The 18,721-nt window shown below is 54.4% G+C and overlaps 2 protein-coding genes across 8 annotated transcripts in view; one reads left to right on the top strand and one right to left on the bottom strand.

Annotated features, from left to right (window-relative positions):
* Window positions 1-18,721, bottom strand: part of AP2A2 (adaptor related protein complex 2 subunit alpha 2) — a 102,721-nt gene that overhangs the window by 81,420 nt on the left and 2,580 nt on the right. For 3 of the 4 annotated variants that reach the window (XR_004435635.1, XM_033204011.1, XM_033204012.1), the window contains exon 1: window positions 6,279-6,553. The exons of the other annotated variant lie outside the window; for it this stretch is intronic. Coding sequence is in view for 2 of the 3 variants with exons in the window: in XM_033204011.1 (XP_033059902.1) it covers window positions 6,279-6,345 (67 nt within the window). In the remaining variant the exon portion in view is untranslated. Of the gene's footprint in view, window positions 1-6,278; window positions 6,554-18,721 lie in introns of those variants that run through there. 4 annotated transcript variants of the gene reach the window in all.
* The window catches only part of CHID1 (chitinase domain containing 1), a 47,596-nt gene continuing 46,521 nt past the window's right edge, over window positions 17,647-18,721 (top strand). For 3 of the 4 annotated variants that reach the window (XM_033204015.1, XM_033204019.1, XM_033204023.1), the window contains exon 1: window positions 17,647-17,962. In XM_033204015.1, coding sequence (XP_033059906.1) covers window positions 17,832-17,962 — 131 coding nt within the window. In that variant the 5' untranslated portion in view covers window positions 17,647-17,831. Of the gene's footprint in view, window positions 18,186-18,721 lie in introns of all 4 variants that reach the window. The other variant, XM_033204017.1, reaches the window with a different exon arrangement.

Below are 18,721 nucleotides of genomic sequence, written 5' to 3'. Positions count from 1 at the left end.
CCATGCACGAAAACCAGTACAACTTTATGTTTTTTACACTGAAGTTTAAGCAGAGTTTAAAATTTAGTGTTCAGTTTCTCCATATCTAATTTATGATTCCATAACTGGAATTCCATGAACAAATAAAATCTTTTTAACTTTAGTCACACTGAAACACAATTCAAAGGTATCTAATTTCAAGAAAGTTAACAGAAATGGCTGGGCACAGTGGCTCACGCCTGTAATCCCAGCACTTTGGGAGGTCACTTGAGGCCAGGAGTTTGAGACCAGCCTGACCAACTTGGTGAAACCACATCTCCACAAAAATTAGCTGGGCGTGGTGGCAGGCACCTGTAGTCCCAGCTACTCAGGAGGCTGAGGCACAAGAATCACTTGAACCCGGGAGGCGGAGGCTGCAGTGAGCCAAGATCACACTGCTGCACTCCAGCCTGGGTGACAGAGCGAGACTCTGTCTCAAAAAAAAAAAAAAAAAAAACAAGAAATGGAAGGGACCGAGTTTTATGCCAACCACAGTGAGCAGAGCACTGATAATTATTCTAATTCATCGTGAAACCTGCAGCAAAACTGCACCACTTTCTTCAAGACCGTGGAAGTTCATTTTTGCCATCTAGCTAATAACATCTCTCCATCTGTTTCCCCTTCATGTGAGGACCTGGGTGGATTAAAGAAAACGCCTCCAAGCACTTGCACCACACCAGCACCACATGCAGAGAAATAAAAACGGTCATTTCCTGCCTGAAGTTGTGTTCCTGGCAAACTGACCCCGGCTCACAAGGATTATCACTTCTTCCCTTTCCTCACAGTCCTGATTGTTTGGCAGTCAATTCTCAGAGCCTGACAACATTTTCAGCAGTGTTGTGCCTCTCCAACAACATTCTAGTGTCAGCATGTCAACAGCAATGCATAACTAAGTTAGATATGACTCTCCTCTGCAGATATGTCATTTGTGAAAAAACAAACGAAAGTTCCAAAATAACTGAATAAATAGCAAATAACTATTGTCTTGTTTTCCCAATTTCAGCAGTTATTTTGTTTTCTTGGTATCTTCTGCTCAAATACAATGCCAATCAATGCACCAGCCTGAATGGACCTCGATGGGACTGCACTGACAGAAAAAAAAAAAACCAGCCTCAAAAGATCACGTATGATGTGATTCCATTTATATGACATCCTTGAGATCACAAAATTACAGAGATGGAGATCAGATTAGTCTCAGGAGTGTGGCTATAAAGGGTAGCTTTGTGATGATGGTACAGTTCTGTATCTTGAGATGGGGGTCACACAAAGCTACAGGTGCTAAAACTGTATAGAACCACATACACACACATGTGCACGTAGATCTAACGAAATCTGAATAAGCCTAGCGGTGTGTACCAGCGTCCGTTTCCTGGTGTTGAAAATGTCCTATAGTTATGCAAGATGTCCACATTAAGAAAGGTAGGGCGCCAGGCGCAGTGGCTCACGCCTATAATCCCAGCACTTTGGGAGGCCAAGGTGGGTGGATCATAAGGTCAGGAGTTCAAGACCAGCCTGAACAACATGGTGAAACTCCGTCTCTACTAAAAATACAAAATTTAGCCGGGTGTGTTGGCATACGCCTATAATCCCAGCTACTCAAAAGGCTGAGGCAGGAAAATCACTTGAACCCAGGAGACAGAGGTTGCGGTGAGCTGAGATCACGCCACTGCACCCCAGCCTAGGCAACAGAGCAAGACTCCGTCCCAAAAAAAAAAGAGAAAGAAAGAAAGGTACAGTGAAGAATGCCAGGGATCTCCCTGTCCATTTTCTGCAACTTCCTGTAAAGCTGTAATTATTTCAAACTAAAGATTCTAAAATGGGACTAAACAAAAGGACTAGGATTTTTTAATGCCAATTAAAAAAAAAAAGAAACAGTTTATTAACTCTCACACGCTGAACTCATACTGAGAAAATGCAGGGTCGCTGGGTTGAAGTCAATCAGAAAGGATGAAGTTATTTTAGGAGACATTAAGTTAGTTCACTACCTGAGCCACAAAAGCTACAACTTTGAGGGGCAGAGCTTGACACAAGGCTCCTTTTCAAATCCCAGAGCATGTTCATTGCTGCCTCTGCTAAGAGGAGTAACGCCCCAAGCCAGTCTGCTGGGAGTGGGTTACTTGAAGTGAAAATACAGCATCCTTAGCTCATGTGTCCATGTGCTCCCTGTCCACTCCCTCAGATACTTGGCACAGGGCTTTTTTTTTTTTTTTTGAGACGGAGTCTCGCTCTGTCACCCAGGCTGGAGCGCAGTGGCACGATCTTGGCTCACTGCAAGCTCCACCTCCCGGGTTCAAGCGATTCTTCCGCCTCAGCCTCCCGAGTAGCTGGGACTACAGGCGCCCACCAGCTAATGTTTCCATTTTTGTGGAAAAGGGGTTTCACCATGTTGGCTAGGCTGGTCTTGAACTCCTGACCTCAGGTGATCTGCCCACCTCAGCCTCCCAAAGTGCTGGGATTACAGGTGTGAGCCACCGCGCCCGGCTGGCACTGGGTCTTGAAGGAGAGAAACTTTTTTTTGAGGCAGGGTCTCAGGGTCTCAATCTGTTGCTCAGGCTGCCCCGGCTGGAGTGCAGTGGCGCAATCCTAGCTCACTGCAGCCTCAACCTCCAGGGCTCAGACAATGCTCTCACCCACTGAGTAACTGGGACCACAGGGGCGTGCCACCACGCCTGGCTAATTCTTTTTTCTCTTTTCTAAAGATAGGGGTCTCACTATATTGCCCAGGCTAAAGGAGGAAAACTTAAGAAACTAGTCAGAAAGATGCAAATTTGGAGCTGAAACAGGCTTTAATGATATTTCAGCTCAAAATCCGCCCCTTCAACTGTCAGCTGAGGAAACTGAGGCTCTGTGGCTAGTGGCCTCCACTCATGCAGCTTTAATGATATCTCAGCTCTAAATCCACCCCTTCAACTATCCACTGTGGAAACTGAGGTTCCATGGCCAGTGTGCAGCTGCTCTAAAAGGCAGAGTCAGGGTCAAGAGCCTTGGCTGTCAGCTCAGAGTCCTCTTTCCACAGGGCCCGACGACTCCTATCATTCACCCTCACGAGAGGAAAACTGCACACAAAATCAGAGCTGGCCAGGGAAAGGGAAATTGGGGACGCCTCTGCCTGGGACATAGAGCTCAGGTTCAGATGAGCTCAAACCCCGGCTGGCCCTCCAATCCCATCTCCAGGCACCAGCTCACGTTAATTAATTCAATACATATATACATTAATTATTTGCTATTCCTCAAATACCTTGGTCTCCTGCCTGAATTGCCCATTGGACAAAACCAGCCCAAGAATCACCCTCCATGTGAGGTCTTCTCTGGCTCGTTCATCTACCCATTCGCTGGGTACACCTCGCATGCCAGACGCTCACCATGAGGAGAGCAGCAGCCACAATGTGATGAGCGAGACAGGGTGCCCACCTTGTAGAGCCCACCCTAGAGGGCAGCGGGGGAGATGGAGCCACACGGGTGAAAAACAGCACCACAAGCTGAAGCCACTGCCCAGAAGGAGAACAGTGAGCACTGCAGCTGATGAGAGGCCATCCAACAGCAACGTCGGAAAGAGGATTCTGAGAAGGCAGCCGTATTAAAGAGACTGGCTCCCCCAGCTAGGACGAAGCACCCCTTCTTCTACTAGCTCCTTCAGGGGAGGGGCTGTCTTATTCATCAGGATACATGAGTGGTTCTCCACGGAGGACAACTTTGCCCTAAGAGGACATTTGTCAATGCCTGGAGACATTCTTTCTTACCACAACGGAAGCATGTGGTGCTGCTATAAACATCCTACAAGGTACTGAACAGCCCCCACAACAAAGGGTGATCCAGCCCCAATTGTCAGCTCTGCTGAGTTGAAGAAAGTCTGCTCTATACAGTCACGTATTTATAGAGTACAGCAGTTTTCCCATATCCACAGGAATGCGTTCCAAGGCCCTCAGTGGGTGCCTGAAACTTCATATAATACTAAATCCTATACAAGCTGCTTTTTTCCCACACATACCTAGGAAAAAGTTTAACTTACAGATCAGGCACAATAAGAGATTAGCAGCAGCCAATAATAAAAGAGAACTGTAATGATATCCTGTAATAAAAGTTACATGAATGTGGTCTCTTTAAATATCTTACTGTACTGTGCTCACCTATTTTCAGATCACAGGTGACCAGAGGTAACTGAAACCTCAGAAGGTGAAACCACAAATAAGGGAGGACCGCTGTACTGCGCTCCCTGTGGTAGGCGCCATCCTGTCAAACGCAGGCCCTCGCACAGACAATATATCTAACAAGTGGGTGACTTGTTGTCTAAGGAAATGCCTTCCAATCCCATCGTTCTGCCTAACACAATTTTCCTCAAAAATGGAAGGACAGACATCGCAGCTAACTCAAGGGTGCTCAGCCTTTGTCCAAGGAGTCCCCTTAACAAATAATACACACACTTAGTTTTACAAAATGCATGTTAGTCTCATTACGTAACAAAGCAAGAGAAAAAACCCTACTCGTAAAAGTGCTGATCTGAGGCTGTGTTTCTAAGCCTTTTTTTTTTTTTTTTTTTGAGAAAGGTCTCACTCACTCTGTCACCCAGGCTGGAGTACGGTGGCATGATCTCAGCTCACTGCAGCCTTGACCTGCTGGGCTCAAGTGATCTTGTCTCAGCCTCCCAAGTAGCTGGGACTATAGGTGTGTACACCAACACACCCAGCTAATTTTCATGGTTTTTGTAGAGACAGGGTCTCACCACACTGCCCAGGTTGGTCTCAAACTCCTGAGCTCAAAAGATCCACCTGCCTTGGCCTCCCAAAGTGCTGGGACTACAGGTGTGAGCCACTGCACGCAGCTCTATGTTTTTTTTTTTTTTTTTTTAAACAAAGTAGGGGAAAGGTTAGATGGACTTCTACCCTTAACACAGAGTGTGGGAGAATGACCATCCTCCTGATCCTCCACCCAGTCTAAGGAGATGAGAATTCAAAGGGAAGATCACAAAAATTCCTCAAAATATACACTAAAAATTATGAGGGTGCAGTGGCTCACGCCAGTAAACCCAGCACTTTGGGAGGCCAAGGTAGGTGGATCACTTGAGCTCGGGAGTTCGAGACCAGCCTGGGCAACACGGCAAGACCCCCATCTCTACAAAAAAAACACGAAAATCAGCCAGGCATGGTGGTGGTGCACGCTTGTAGTCCCAGCGACTCTGGAGGCTGAGGAGGTAGGATCACTTGAGCTGGGAGGTTGGGTGGGTCGTGATGGCACTACTGTGCTCCAGCCTGGGGGCCAGAGCAAGATCCTGTCTCAAAAAACACAAAAACAAAAAATCATGAAGTCAACTATTTGCTGGATAACAAGGAAAAAAATGAACACACCAGACAGGAAATCGGCTTTGTTTCAAGAGGAGGTTCTGCACACCAAAGTCAAACTAATTTGTGGACCGGTGCACCCACCCAGCCACCCTGCACATCCTTCTAACAGGCCAAGCCTTCCTGGCTTGTTTCACGATTTGGTGTGGATTTTTTCCACCCCGAGGGGACACGCATGGGGTTGAGAACGAGGTCTGTGATTGGAGCAGCAGGCAGCGAGGCCGTCCCACACCCCGACTGCTGACTGCCTGCTCGTGTCCAGATTCCCTCCGGGAATGAGTCATTTTAATCGTCGTGGGTGAGATCTAATCAGGGGATAATAAGCCGCCAGAACCCAGCTCACAAAGCTGTTTCCCAGGAAGACACCGATTTCCAGATTTCTGCTCCCAAAGCTAAAATCCACGCCGTTTTGGAAAATGCTGGGTTAAACGCTCCAGTACGAGAAAGACCGAGGTGACATCATCCTGGGGAGGGGCGTCTTGGCCTGGAACCCCCTTGGGGGTGCCGCAGCCCCCCGCGCGGACCAGCAAACGGGAGTGGAGATGTGAATAAAGGACCGTACCCTAAACCCCCAGACCCTGCACCCCTAAACCCCGTACCCCCTACCCCGCACCCCAGACCCAGGGCCCCGTTCTGCATCCTGGCCCGCACCTCCAGACCCGATACCCCAAGACCCTGAGCGCAGTCCGCACCCCCAAACTCTGGACCCCCACCCCGCACCCTGGTCCGCACTCCCAGACCCGGTACCCCAAGACCCCGAGCGCCGCCCGCACCCTCAGGCCCCGGGCCCCGCCCGCATCGCAGCCTGCACCCCCGCCTCAAGCCCCCGCCCCGGGCCTCCGCTCCCAGACCCTGTCTCCGCCTGCGGCCCCGGCCACAGCCCCGGTCCCGTGCCCCGCGCCGCCGGCCGCCCCCGCCACTCACAGTTGCGGATATCGGAGATGAAGACGGCCAGGCCCCGCATCCCGTCCCCCTTGGACACGGCTGGCATCTTCCGGCGCTCGGGAGCGGCCTCCGCTGGCGGGCCTGGGCGGAGAAGCGCTGGGAGCGGGAAGCGGGGAGCACGGTCGCCGTCACCGCCGCGGACAAGCCGCCTGGGAGCCGCCTAACCACCGTCCCCTCAGGCTCCCAGCGCCGCTTTCTGGGCCGCCTTGCGCGCGCACGCACGACGCCCGCTCTAGCACGCACGCGCACGCACGCGAGCGGCGACGGACGGCGGCCGGGGCGGGTGTCGCGTGAGACAGCGCGCGCGCGTCCGCGGCGCGGGGACGAGCCGGTCGAGGCAGGCGCGGGGTCGCCCCCTGCAGGCGGACGCCACGGACGGAGCCGCTGGAGCCGCGTCGGGTTCGCGTCCCGGTGCCGCGCCGGGTTAGCGCTGCCGCCCGCGTCCCCCACGGGAAGGGCGTGGATCCGGGCGGGAACTCGCGTGAGCAGGGCGGCCGCCGCCTTCACTGTTGGTGGTCACTGCAAAAGAGGCGGCCACGCAGGCACACGCGCGCAGCCTCGCCCTAGGCGTCGGTCCCCCTAGATTGCCCCGAGCAGGTCCGCGTTTTCCTACTTGGAATAAACGACCTGTGAGCTCTGGGCGGCGGACGGGCTCCGCTGCCCGGGCCTTGTTTGTCCGGGGTGGGCCGGGGCAGGGAGGGCGGCGCCAGGAGGAAGCTGGGGCTCTGGGCGAAGGGGTCACAGCCTCGGGGACAGCCTTTGGCGAGGAAACCCTCCCCCAGCCCCGTATCCTGAGACTGTGGGGCTGAGCCGCCCCTTCTGCCGCCCTGAGCGGCCAGGGCCACATCTCTTGCGGTCCCCGAGCTGGGGGCGAGGCGGGCCCCGTGCCCGACCCAACCCAGGGTCTGTGTGGCAGTCCAGGTGTCCCCACCACATCACCTGGGCCTGCAGAGAAACAACCGCCCACCCCACTCCAGTGATGGCGGCCGGGGGCTGCAGCTCACTACGGCATCCGGTCCCTCGGCGCCAGGACTTTTTGCCACTGTTGCCAGCGCCCCCTCTGCTCCCCAGCCCTCTGCACCACTGCAAGCTGGAGGCCTAGGGATCCCCCGTGGACGCAGCGGGAGGGAGGACCTTCTGGGCCAGGCTGCACAGCTCTGGGCCTAGGCCAGGAAGAGACCCCAGGGCGTGTGGAAGCAGATGGCCCTGCCTCGCTGTCCTTCCCAGAGCCAGATGGCTTTGAAGAGGAAGCTCCCTCCTCCTGGAGTGGGGGTATCTGGACCCTGTACCTGGAACTGGCCCAGACCCACCAGCCAGGACTTTGTCCCCACCCTGGCTCACTTCCACAGCCCCAGATGAGAGCTTAGCCCTGGTGGAGCCGGGCTAGGAGGTGGGGGCAGGACCCATGCCCCTCCACAATGAACCGTGTGCCACACCCAGGCTCTGGGCCTCCAGAACTCCTGGGGAAAATCAAGATCTGTGACAGACCCCAGTCGGTGTCAGGCAACCAAGTTCATCACTTTCCAAGACAGAGTCACGGAGCTGACCCGGCAGAGGCCTTCCTGGAGGAGGGTACGCCCCTCCGGGGTCCCCATCCCCTCCCAGTGCTACCTCCTGGCAGAGAAAGTAGTCCCGGGGCCGTTCATTCTTCAGCTGCTCCCTTCCACCAACAAGCTTCCCTCCCCATCCCTGATGACAAATAGAGGCCATTCTGGACACAAGAGCGTCTTGTGCCATGTGAGGGATCGTGGGCTGCTCTCCGGGACAGTCCCAGGAGTCACGAGGACCGTCCACTAACACACATGGGCAGAGTGTGTGCTCTGGGCGCCAGGAGACTGGCGTGCCTAATCCAAGCTCCCATTGGCAGTGGCAGTGCAGAAGACCGAGACAAGCAGACCACTGTGCCCCCCCGCCAGCAGCCACTCACAGAGCAGGGCACTGTGGGGGCTGCAGGGGCTGCCCACAGGAGGGCTTGGGCCTGGCAGGCGTCCCCCTCTGCCCGCTCGGAAGACTCCACAGTGCCAACTCTGGGACTCCCACAGACGTCCTCCCGTCCATGCAAGAGTGTTCAGGGGTCCCAGAGGGCCCGACGTGCATCCATGCAAAAGAACCCCCACCTCCTTCCAGTGCTGTTGCCCTTGCAGACACACAAGCCCTCCAAATCATTTACTCCAGTCCCAGCCTTGGGCCTGAGTCTGTGTGGACCTCCCTGACCACTGCCACTCCTCGGCTAGCGAGAGGCCAGCTTCGGGAGCGTGCAGTGCTAGGAAACAGTTTCTTCTTTTTATTTTCTTTTTTCTTTATTTATTTTTTGTAGTGATGGCATTTCGCCATGGTGCCCAAGCCGGTCTTGAACTCCTGTAATCCCAGCATTCCGCCTGCCTATGTCTCTCAAAGTGCTGGGATTACAGGTGTGAGCCACCATGCCTGGCGTGTTTATTTGTTTATGTTTAATTTTATTTTCTTTTTAATTTTTTTTTTTTTTTTTTTGAGACGGAGTCTCGCTCTGTCGCCCAGGCTGGAGTGCAGTGGCGTGATCTTGGCTCACTGCAAGCTCCACCTCCCGAGTTCACGCCATTCTCCTGCCTCAGCCTCCCGAGTAGCTGAGACTACAGGTGCCTGCCACTACATCCAGCTAATTTTTTGGTATTTTTGGTAGAGATGGGGTTTCACCATGTTAGCCAGGAGGGTCTCGATCTCCTGACCTTGTGATCCGCTCATCTCGGCCTCTTAAAGTGCTGGGATTACAGGCGTGAGCCACCATGCCCAGCCTATTTATATTTAATTTTAGAGACAGGGTCTCTCCCTTTGTCTCCCAGGCTGGAGTGCAGTGGTGCAATCATGAATCACTACAGCCTCGACCTTCTGGGCTCAAACCATCCTCCTGCCTTGGCTCCCAAAGTGCTGAGACTGCAGGTGCATGCCACCACACCTGGCTAAGTTTCTGATTTTTTGTGGAGATGGGGCTCCCTAGACCAGCCCAGGCTGGTCTTGAACTCCTGGGCTCAAGCAAGCCTCCCACCTTGGCTTCCCAAAGTGCTAAGATTACAGGCCACTGTGCCCAGCCTCAGTTTCTTTCTTTCTTTTTTTTTTTTCCTCAAGACAGAGTCTTGCTCTGTTGCCCAGGCTGGAGTGCAGTGGCATAATCTCAGCTCACTGCAACCTCCGCCTCTCGGCTTCTTCGTGGGGAAGCCAGGGTCCGCAGATGCAAGCCCGATGTGTGCATCATGAAGGGAAACAGGCCGGGCCTCCGAGCTGAGGTGTGAAGGTGCTGTGTCACTGCAGTGGGGCTCCCCAACAGACAGCCGCTGCAGCGTTAGCTGGCCGTGCCCTGGGTCCTACCCAGACCTGAACCTGTCCGTTTCACAAATGACCCAGTTTCCTTCTCATCATCTCTGGTGTGTGTTGCAGACAATGACCCTTCCAGAAGAGGGGCTGGCAGCCTGTTCCATGTACAGCTGGGCCCTGGGCACTCACGGGAGTTCAGGCAGTGAGGTGGCATGCTCAGACCCCGTGGCCCCCCGTGATCATCTGAGCACCTACGATCCCCAGGACTGACATGCTCAGGGAAGGCTGTGAGAACTGACTGTCCCCTGCCATGGAAGGGTGGGAGGCATGAGGGGAGCATTCTGGAACTCTGTGGTGGGTGGGTGCTTCAGGTATAGCCAGCCCACTCGAAGGAGAGGATGAGCTCAGGCTCCTGAGTGCTCATCGTGGGGAGGGTGGGAGCCGCCACGACCGCACATCTTTCTCACCACCACAAAGCCGAGGGAATGCAAAGCCATTCACAGCTGGGCCCAGAGAGCAGCAAAGCAGCCGTGAGGGTGGGAGGTGCAGCGCCCCCCGCAGACGTCTGGCAGGAGAGCTGGAGTGCTGTGCGGGGCCCAGAGAACTGGCATGGGGTCCATTCGGTGACCTGGGACCCTAAGCCCCACTTCCCAAGAGCCCCTGCCCAGCTCGGCCCTCGATCCTGGGAGAGTCAGGCCCCAACACATCCACACCCACAATCGCACCCGAGGGGGAAGACCGGGCACCTGTGATTGGCGGGAAGCTGAGTTTCTGTCAACAAAACCCCACAGAACACGTGTAGGATGGGTTCCTAGAGACAGGCCCCGGGCAACAGCTGGGTCCCTTGCGGCACCCACAGTGTCTGGATCAACTGAGCTGGCCTGGCAGCCCAGGGTCCCTCTGGCTGCTGCTGGGCCAAATTCCTGGAAGCTACAGGCAGGGCGGCCCCTAAAACATGGTTACAAAGCCAGAAATCCCTGGACATAATGCAGAGAAAGGGGCTCAGTGGACTCAGTGACTGAACCTGCCCAGCCTCTCCTTAGGAGACCCTTCCTGCCAAAGGCTTGGAAACGTGTCACTTGCACAGGGCCAGCACCTTCACAGGCTCTCAGGGCCGTCCTCTGAGGCTGTGGGGGTGCAGCCACATCAGTGGGCCCCTTGCTCTCAAAGGAGAAGGGCAGCTGGGGGTGACCAAGGCCAAGGAGGCCAGACACCTCACTAGGCAGCAGGGTGATGACATCATCAAGGTCTGTCCCAAGCAGCCTCTGGTGGGGGATACCTGCTCAGGGGACCCTTGGGCCAAAAGAGGGGCAGCCCCCTAAGCTCCTGCATAAGATGTATGGTCAAGGCCAGGCACAGTGGCTCACACCTGTAAACCCAGCACTTTGGGAGGCCAAGGCAGGGAGATCACGAGGTCGGGAGTTCAAGACCAGGCTGGCCAGCATGGTGAAACCCAGTCTCTACTAAAAATACAAAAAATTAGCTGGGCGTGGTGGCGAGCACCTATAGTCCCAGCTACTCGGGAGGCTGAGGCAGGAGAATGACGTGAACTGGGGAGGCAGAGCTTGCAGTGAGCCGAGATCGTGTCACTGCACTCCAGCCTGGGCGACAGAGCGAGACTCCATCTCAAAAAATATATAAAATAAAATAAAATAAAAATAAAAATAAAAAATTAGAAGGGCATAGTGGTACATGCCTGTAGTCCCAGCTACTTGGGAGGTTGAGGCAGGATAATTGCTTAAACCAGGCAGGCAGAGGTTGCAGTGAGCCAAGATTGCACCACTGCACTCCAGTCTGGGTGACAGAGCGAGAGTCCATCTCCAAAAATAAAAATTGGCTGGGTAAGGTGGTGCATGCCTGTAGTCCCAGCTACCCAGGAGGCTGAGGCAGGAGAATCACTTGAACCCAGGAGACGGAGGTTGTAGTGAGCCAGCCTGGGCAACAGAGCGAAACTCTATCTCAAAAACAAACTAACAGGCGATTCAGCCTTGCGACAGAGCGAGACTCCGTCTCAAAAAAAAAAAAAAAAAAAAAAGGCTGGGCACGGTGACTCACACCTGTAATCCCAGTGCTTTGGGAGGCCAAGGCAGACAGATCACGAGGTCAGGAGATCGAGACCATCCCGGCTAACATAGTGAAATCCCGTCTCTACTAAAAATACAAAAAATTAGCCAGGCGCGGTGGTGAGCGCCTGTAGTCCCAGCTACTCGGGAGGCTGAGGCAGGAGAATGGTGTGAACCCAGAAGGCGGAGGTTGCAGTGAGCCGAGATCGTGCCACTGCACTCCAGCCTGGGTGACAGAGCAAGACTCCATCTCAAAAAAAAAAAAAAGAACAAAACAACAACAAACAAATAGCTCCCTGACCATCACCTGATGGTCGACTGACTTTCCTGGTTGGAAGCGGGGAGCGGGGGAGCCCTCTCCCACCCCATTCGTGTCTGACTGGCTACCTACTGTAACAGGAAGCCGACGTGGAAATCCTGGGAGCCCCTTCCTAACCCAAGGGGTAGACCAGTGGAGTGGCTGACGACTAGTGATACCCTCAGAGGGTCTGACGGGACGGGCCAGGGTGTACAGCCTGAGTGCTGGGGATTTTAAGAGCATGCAAGGCAGTTCTGAGGTGTGACCCATTTTGCCAGCCTGACTATCCCGCGCTGGACTTCCACACCGTCAGACACCAACCACACCGTGTGGATGCGCAGCACACACCCGTTCTGCTCCACTGCCCAGCCAGCCTGGCAGCAAAGTGGGGCTGGGGGACTGTCACGAACCTCTGTAGCTTCGCTCACTGGTGATGCCAAGGGAAGCCACTGTCCTGGCCATTTCTCCCACAGCAGCAAATCGCATCAGCCCAGGACCATGCCTTGACCTCTCAAAGTGCTGGGATTACAGGTGTGAGCTACTGCGCCTGGCCCAGCTCTGGGAATTCTAACGTTAAAAGGAAGACTGAAGGAATATAAACTAAGAAAAAACCCACAGCTGGCCAGGCGTGGTGGCTGACACCTGTGATCCTAGCACTTTGGGAGGCCAAGGCAGGTGGATCACTTGAGGTCAGGAGTTTGAGACCAGCCTGGCCAACATAGTGAAATCCTATGTCTACTAAAAGTATGAAAATTAGCCGGGCATGGTGGTGGGCACCTGTAATACCAGCTATTGGTAGGCTGAGGCACCAGAATTGCTTGAATCCTGGAGGTGAAGGTTGCAGTGAGCCAAAATCACACCACCACACTCCAGCCTGAGTGACATGAGTGAGACTCTCAAAAAAAAAAAAGAAGGAAAAAACCCACAGTCTCTGGCATAGAGTGTCAGCACTGCTGATTGCTTCAGCCTGGCAGGGATGGCAGGACACCTTTATTACCTCCCTGCAGAGCTGAGCTCTCTGCTGGTTTAATTCCCAGGGACTCAGTTGTCACATGACTACCCAACGAGCAGGAAGCAGCACGTACCCTGTGTGCTCTGCAGACCTGCACACGCGCTGCAACGCAGAGACTGCGAGTCCACCACTGCCACCACTGCCGCTGAGTCTCCCCTCCTTCTACAGTAGCTGATCTCCTGACTTGGTGGGCGTGTGGCCACCCAGAATCAAGACTACATTTCCCAGCCTCCTTTGCAGCTAGGCATTGCCTGGTGACAACAGAATATGCAGGGAGATTGTATCTGGGCCTGCCCTGCAGCGTCCCATAGCCTGGGCAGCTGGAACCACAGACATTTGTCTTCCCATAGTCCTGGAGGCTGGAAGTCCAAGATCCAGATGTCCACCAGGCCTGCTCTTCCTGAGGCCTCTCTCCCTGGCTTTACGGATACCATCTTCTCCCTGGGTCTGCACAGGGTGCTCCTCTGTGTCCTCATCTCCTCTTTTTTTTCTAAGATGGAGTTTTGCTCTTGTCCCCCAGGCTGGAGGACAATGGCGTGATCTCAGCTCACTGTAACCTCTGCCTCCCAGGTTCAAGTGATTCTCCAGCCTCAGTCTCCTGAGTAGCTGGGATCACAGGCACGCACCACCACATCCAGCTAATTTTTTTTTTTTTTTTTTAATTTTTAGTAGAGCTGTGGTTTCTTTTTTTTGAGATGGAGTCTTGCTGTCACCCAGGCTGGAGTGCAGCAGCGCAATCTCGGCTCACAGCAAGCTCCGCCTCCCAGGTTCATGTCATTCTCCTGCCTCGACCTCCCAAATGGCTGGGACTACAGGTGCCTGCCAACACGCCCGGCTGATTTTCTGTATTTTTTATTTTTTTTTAGATGGAGTCTTGCTCTGTCGCCCAGGCTGGAGTGCAGTGGCCGGATCTCAGCTCACTGCAAGCTCCGCCTCCCGGGTTCACGCCATTCTCCTGCCTCAGCCTCCTGAGTAGCTGGGACTACAGGCGCCCGCCACCATGCCCGGCTAGTTTTTTTTGTATTTTTTAGTAGAGATGGGGTTTCACCGTGTTAGCCAGGATGGTCTCGATCTCCTGACCTCATGATCCGCCCGTCTCCGCCTCCCAAAGTGCTGGGATTACGGGCTTGAGCCACCGCGCCCGGCTGATTGTCTGTATTTTTTAGTAGAGATGGTGTTTCACACCATGTTAGCCAGGATGGTCTCGATCTCCTGACCTTGTGATCTGCCCGTCTTGGCCTCCCCAAAGTGCTGGGATTACAGGAGTGAGCCACCACGTCTGACCTAGAGCTGTGGTTTCACTGTGTTGTCCACACTGGTCTGGAATTCCTGGCTTCAAGTGATCTGCCTGCCTCGGCCTCCCAAAGTGCTGGGATTACAGGTGCAAGCCACTGCGTAAGGCCATAATCTCCTCTTCCAAAAAGGACACCAGTCCTATTGGATTAGGGCCCACCCTAGTGACCTCATCTGAACTAATTACATCTGCCACAATCCTCCAAATTAGGTCACATCCTGAGGCACTGGGGCTAGGACTTAACATATGTGGGTTTTTTTTTTTTTTTTTGAGACGGAGTCCATGCTCTGTCGCCGCTGAGGCTGGAGTGCAGTGGCGCAATCTCACTGCAAGCTCCGTCTCCTGGGTTCACGCCATTCTCCTGCCCCAGCCTCCTGAGTAGCTGGGACTACAGGAGCCTGCCACCATGCCCAGCTAATTTTCTGTATTTTTAGTAGAAACGGGGTTTCACCGTGTTAGCCGGGATGGTCTCGATCTCCTGACCTGGTGATCTGCCCGCCTCGGCCTCCCAAAGTGCTGGGATTACAGGTGTGAACCACCGCGCCCGGCTAACATATGTTTTTAGGAAACAAAATTCACCCCGTAACAGAGGTGACGTGTGTCCATCTGAGGCAGGATGTTGAATTCCTGCCTTTCCACCCCTTCCTCAGAACAGTTTGATGGCTACACTCCGTCTGGAACAGCGTGGCTGGGGGCTCTGCCACACCCAGACAAACCTAGATCCTAAGGAACACCGAATGATTACCAGGCCTTAGTGTGTAAGGTGCACCCCAAGGACAACGTGGGGGGTGTCATGCAGCCTCTGGGGCTCCAGGGCATGTCAGGATGTCCCCCATTCTGTCCTGTGTCCCCTCATCAGTACCGCCAAGTCCACTCCCACAGGCACCATCAGTCATCAGGAAATGCCCGGAGCCACACAGGAGCCATACAGCAGGTGACACCAGCTGGGGGAGGGGTGGGGAGGTGCCATGAAAATCCTGTTGTTCCCCCACCTACAGATGCTGCCACTCCAGGCCTCCTGTTAGCCCCAGAGCAGGAGTCTACAGCCTCCGGGCTCCCTCAGACCCCCGTGGAGCAATGCCCCCCGGCTCCACTGGCCAGACCAGCCCTGCTCACAGTCAGTTTCCCAGCACCCGAGGGGCTCCCTGACCAGGGGGTTTTGCAGCAAGCACTTCCCTCCAGGCCAGCACCCACCCACCTGGCCTCCAGCCCACGCTTCTCTGTAGGCCCAGTCAGGTGAGCTGATGGAATATTCATCAATTTTAAGGTTGGTCTGAGAAAAAGAGAGTTAGACGCCGGGCACGGTGGCTCAAGCCTGTAATCCCAGCACTTTGGGAGGCCGAGACGGGCGGATCACGAGGTCAGGAGATCGAGACCATCCTGGCTAACACGGTGAAACCCCGTCTCTACTAAAAATACAAAAAAAAAACTAGCCGGGCGAGGTGGCGGGCGCCTGTAGTCCCAGCTACTCAGGAGGCTGAGGCAGGAGAAAGGCGTGAAACCCGGGAGGCGGAGCTTGCAGTGAGCTGAGATCCGGCCACTGCACTCCAGCCCGGGCGACAGAGCAAGACTCCGTCTCAAAAAAAAAAAATACAAAAATTAGCCAGGTGTGTTGGCGGGTGCCTGTAATCCCAGCTACTTGGGAGGCTGAGGCAAGAGAATTGCTTGAACCCAGGAGGTGGAGGTTGCAGTGAGCCAAGATGGCACCACTGCATTCCAGCCTGGGCAACTGAGCAAGACTCAAAAAAAATTTTTTTTTTTTGAGGCGGAGTCTCGCTCTGAGATCCGGCCACTGCACTCCAGCCTGGGCGACAGAGCGAGACTCCGTCTCAAAAAAAAAAAAAAAAGACGGAGTCTCACTCTGTTGCCCAGGCTGGAGTGCAGTGACAAGACCTTGGCTCACTGCAACCTCTGCCTCCCGAGTTCAAGCGATTCTCCTGCCTCAGCCTCCCGAGTAGCTGGGACTACAGGCGTGCACCACCACGCCCAGCTAATTTTTGTATTTTTAGTAGAGATGGGGTTTTGCCATGTTAGCCAGGCTGGTCTTGAACTCCTGACCTCAAGTAATCCACCCGCCTTGGCCTCCCTAAGTGCTGGGATTACAGGCGTGAGCCACTGTGCCCAACCTTCCTTCTCTTCTTACAAGGACCTCTGTCAATGGATTTAGGGCCCACCCTATATCCAGAATGATCTCATCCCAAGACCCTCACCCTGGTTACCTCTGCAGAGATCCTATTTCTATTTGTTGTTGTTGTTTGAGACAAGAGTCTCACTCTGTCTCCCAGGCTGGAGTGCAGTGTTGCAATCTCAGCCTCACTGCAGCCTCCACCTCCCAAGTTCAAGGGATTCTCCTGCCTCAGCCTCTGGAGTAGCTGGGACTACAGGTGCATGCCACCATGCCTGGCTAATTTTTGTATTTTTAGTAGAGATGGGGTCTCACCATGTTGGCCAGGCTTGGTCTTGAACGCCTGACCTCAGGTGATCCACCGGCCTCAGCCTCCCAAAGTGCTGGGATTACAGGTGTGAGCCGCTGCGCCCGGCTGAGATCCTATTTCTAGATACAGTTGCACGGTTACATTCATGGGTATGGGGGCGAGGACTTAGAGGAGCTTTCGGGGGCCACCATTCAACCCACCACCATGGAGAAATGCTACCTCTTGACCTCATCAGGGCCAGGCAGCCGGCCCCTCCCCTTTGCTTTCAGATTTTTTCTTTTTTCTTTTTTTTTTTTTTGAGACAGGGTCTGGCTCTGTCACCTGGGCGGGAGTGCAGTGGCGTGATCACAGCTCCCTGCAACCTTCACTTCCCTGGGCTCAGATGACCCTCCCACACAGCCTCCCGAGGAGCTAGGACTATAGATACGCACCACCACGACCAACTAATCTATAAATGTTTTTGTAGAGGCGAGGTTTCACCACGCTGTCCAGGCTGGTCTCAAACTCCTGAGGCTCAAGCAATCTGCCCGTCCTAGCCTCCCAAAATGTGAGCCGCCACACGCGGCGGCCAGCTTGCGGTACTTTAAGTTGGCTGTGTGACAGACAGAAGCATGAAACCCACGATGATGCCATGACGCACAGCCCTTTGCAAAAGGCAAATACACACAGCTAGGGCCACGTACCACCACATATGCCCGCCTCGGGGCTCAGCATCAGCCCGGCAGCCAACAGACACCTACACGCAACTGTCACTGGCAAGTGCTGGCCAGGCCAACAGGGGCCCACACGTGGGACACAGACAGAGATCTGCTGTGCTGGCTCTGGCACTGGATCCAGAAGCTTCCGCCGGGCGTCAGTGTGCCACTTCTCCCTCCTGCTGGCCCTGGATTTGCTTATCCCAGCACCCAGAGAGGATGTCTCCGTCCACAGGTGGGGAGGGCTCGGCAGCAACGAGTGCTGGTGTGTGTCCTTCTCTTCCTGGGCTTCCGGCCTCTAAACTGGAATGTTTCAAGGCCTAGGAGTGACAGGACGTGGTCAGCAATAGTGGCCCAGGTCCTGCCCTCTGGGTGACCCAGGCCAAGGTCTCCTAGTTAGAACAGGACAGAGTCACGAGGCTGCCCCTGTCGAGAAGGGCCCTGCCTATGCTGACTCCGCAAATGAGGAGTCGCCCAGAGCTGCCTGCGACCCCACCCGGGAGCACTGGCCAACCCGGGGAAGACGAAAACCCAGCCCCAAAGACCTCACAGCCACCAGGCACCTCCAACAACCAGGTGTAATTTTTTTTTTTTTTTTTTTGAGACAGGGTCCTGTCTGTCGCCCAGGCTGGAGTGCAGCAGTGCAATCACGGCTCACTGCAGCCTTGATCTCCTGGGCTCAAGTGATCAGCTTCCCAGAGCGCTGGGATGACAGGCGTGAACCACCACTCTCAGCCTTCCAGTGCTTTTGAGAATGCCTCTGGGAGGCATCCTCAGGCTGGGGACCCAGGAACATGCCAGGTAAGGCATGGGGTCTCCCAAAGCAGGAGCCAGGGATCCAGTCGGTAGCAAAAACACTCATTTCTACAGGCCTTAGGCCTCCTCACCCCACCGGGCTGCCCCTGCTCTCCTCTGTCCCCCCATGCCCACTGCAGACAAGCCGTGGGCAAGCAGGAGGCCTACAGGGCAGAGCCTGGACCTCCGCCAGAGCACCCCACACCCACCCCTGGTAGGGAGGGTTGGGAATGGGGACTGAGGGCTGGTTTAGTGCCTGGGCAAGGTGGTTATGCTTGGATTTACATTACATTTCAACAGTTAGGATTTGATTTATTAAAATTTAATTTCAATACATTGAAGTTATAAATTCAAAACCCAATTTATTAACCTGTTAAGTTCAATTTTACAAACCCCTATTATTCCCTTTGTAAGCCTAGAAGACTTTATAGTCACTTTTTTTTCGGAGGGGGGGACATGGAGTCTTGCTCTGTCACCCAGGCTGGAGTGCAATGGCGCAATCTCAGCTCACTGCAACCTCCACCTCCCAGGTTCAAGCAATT

This window comes from Trachypithecus francoisi, unplaced genomic scaffold (assembly GCF_009764315.1).
Source record: "Trachypithecus francoisi isolate TF-2019V2 unplaced genomic scaffold, Tfra_2.0 Lachesis_group8, whole genome shotgun sequence".
NCBI classification, from domain to species: domain Eukaryota; kingdom Metazoa; phylum Chordata; class Mammalia; order Primates; family Cercopithecidae; genus Trachypithecus; species Trachypithecus francoisi.
The sequence above is the reverse complement of the archived record's forward strand: the minus strand, read 5'-3'. Positions and strand labels throughout refer to the sequence as shown.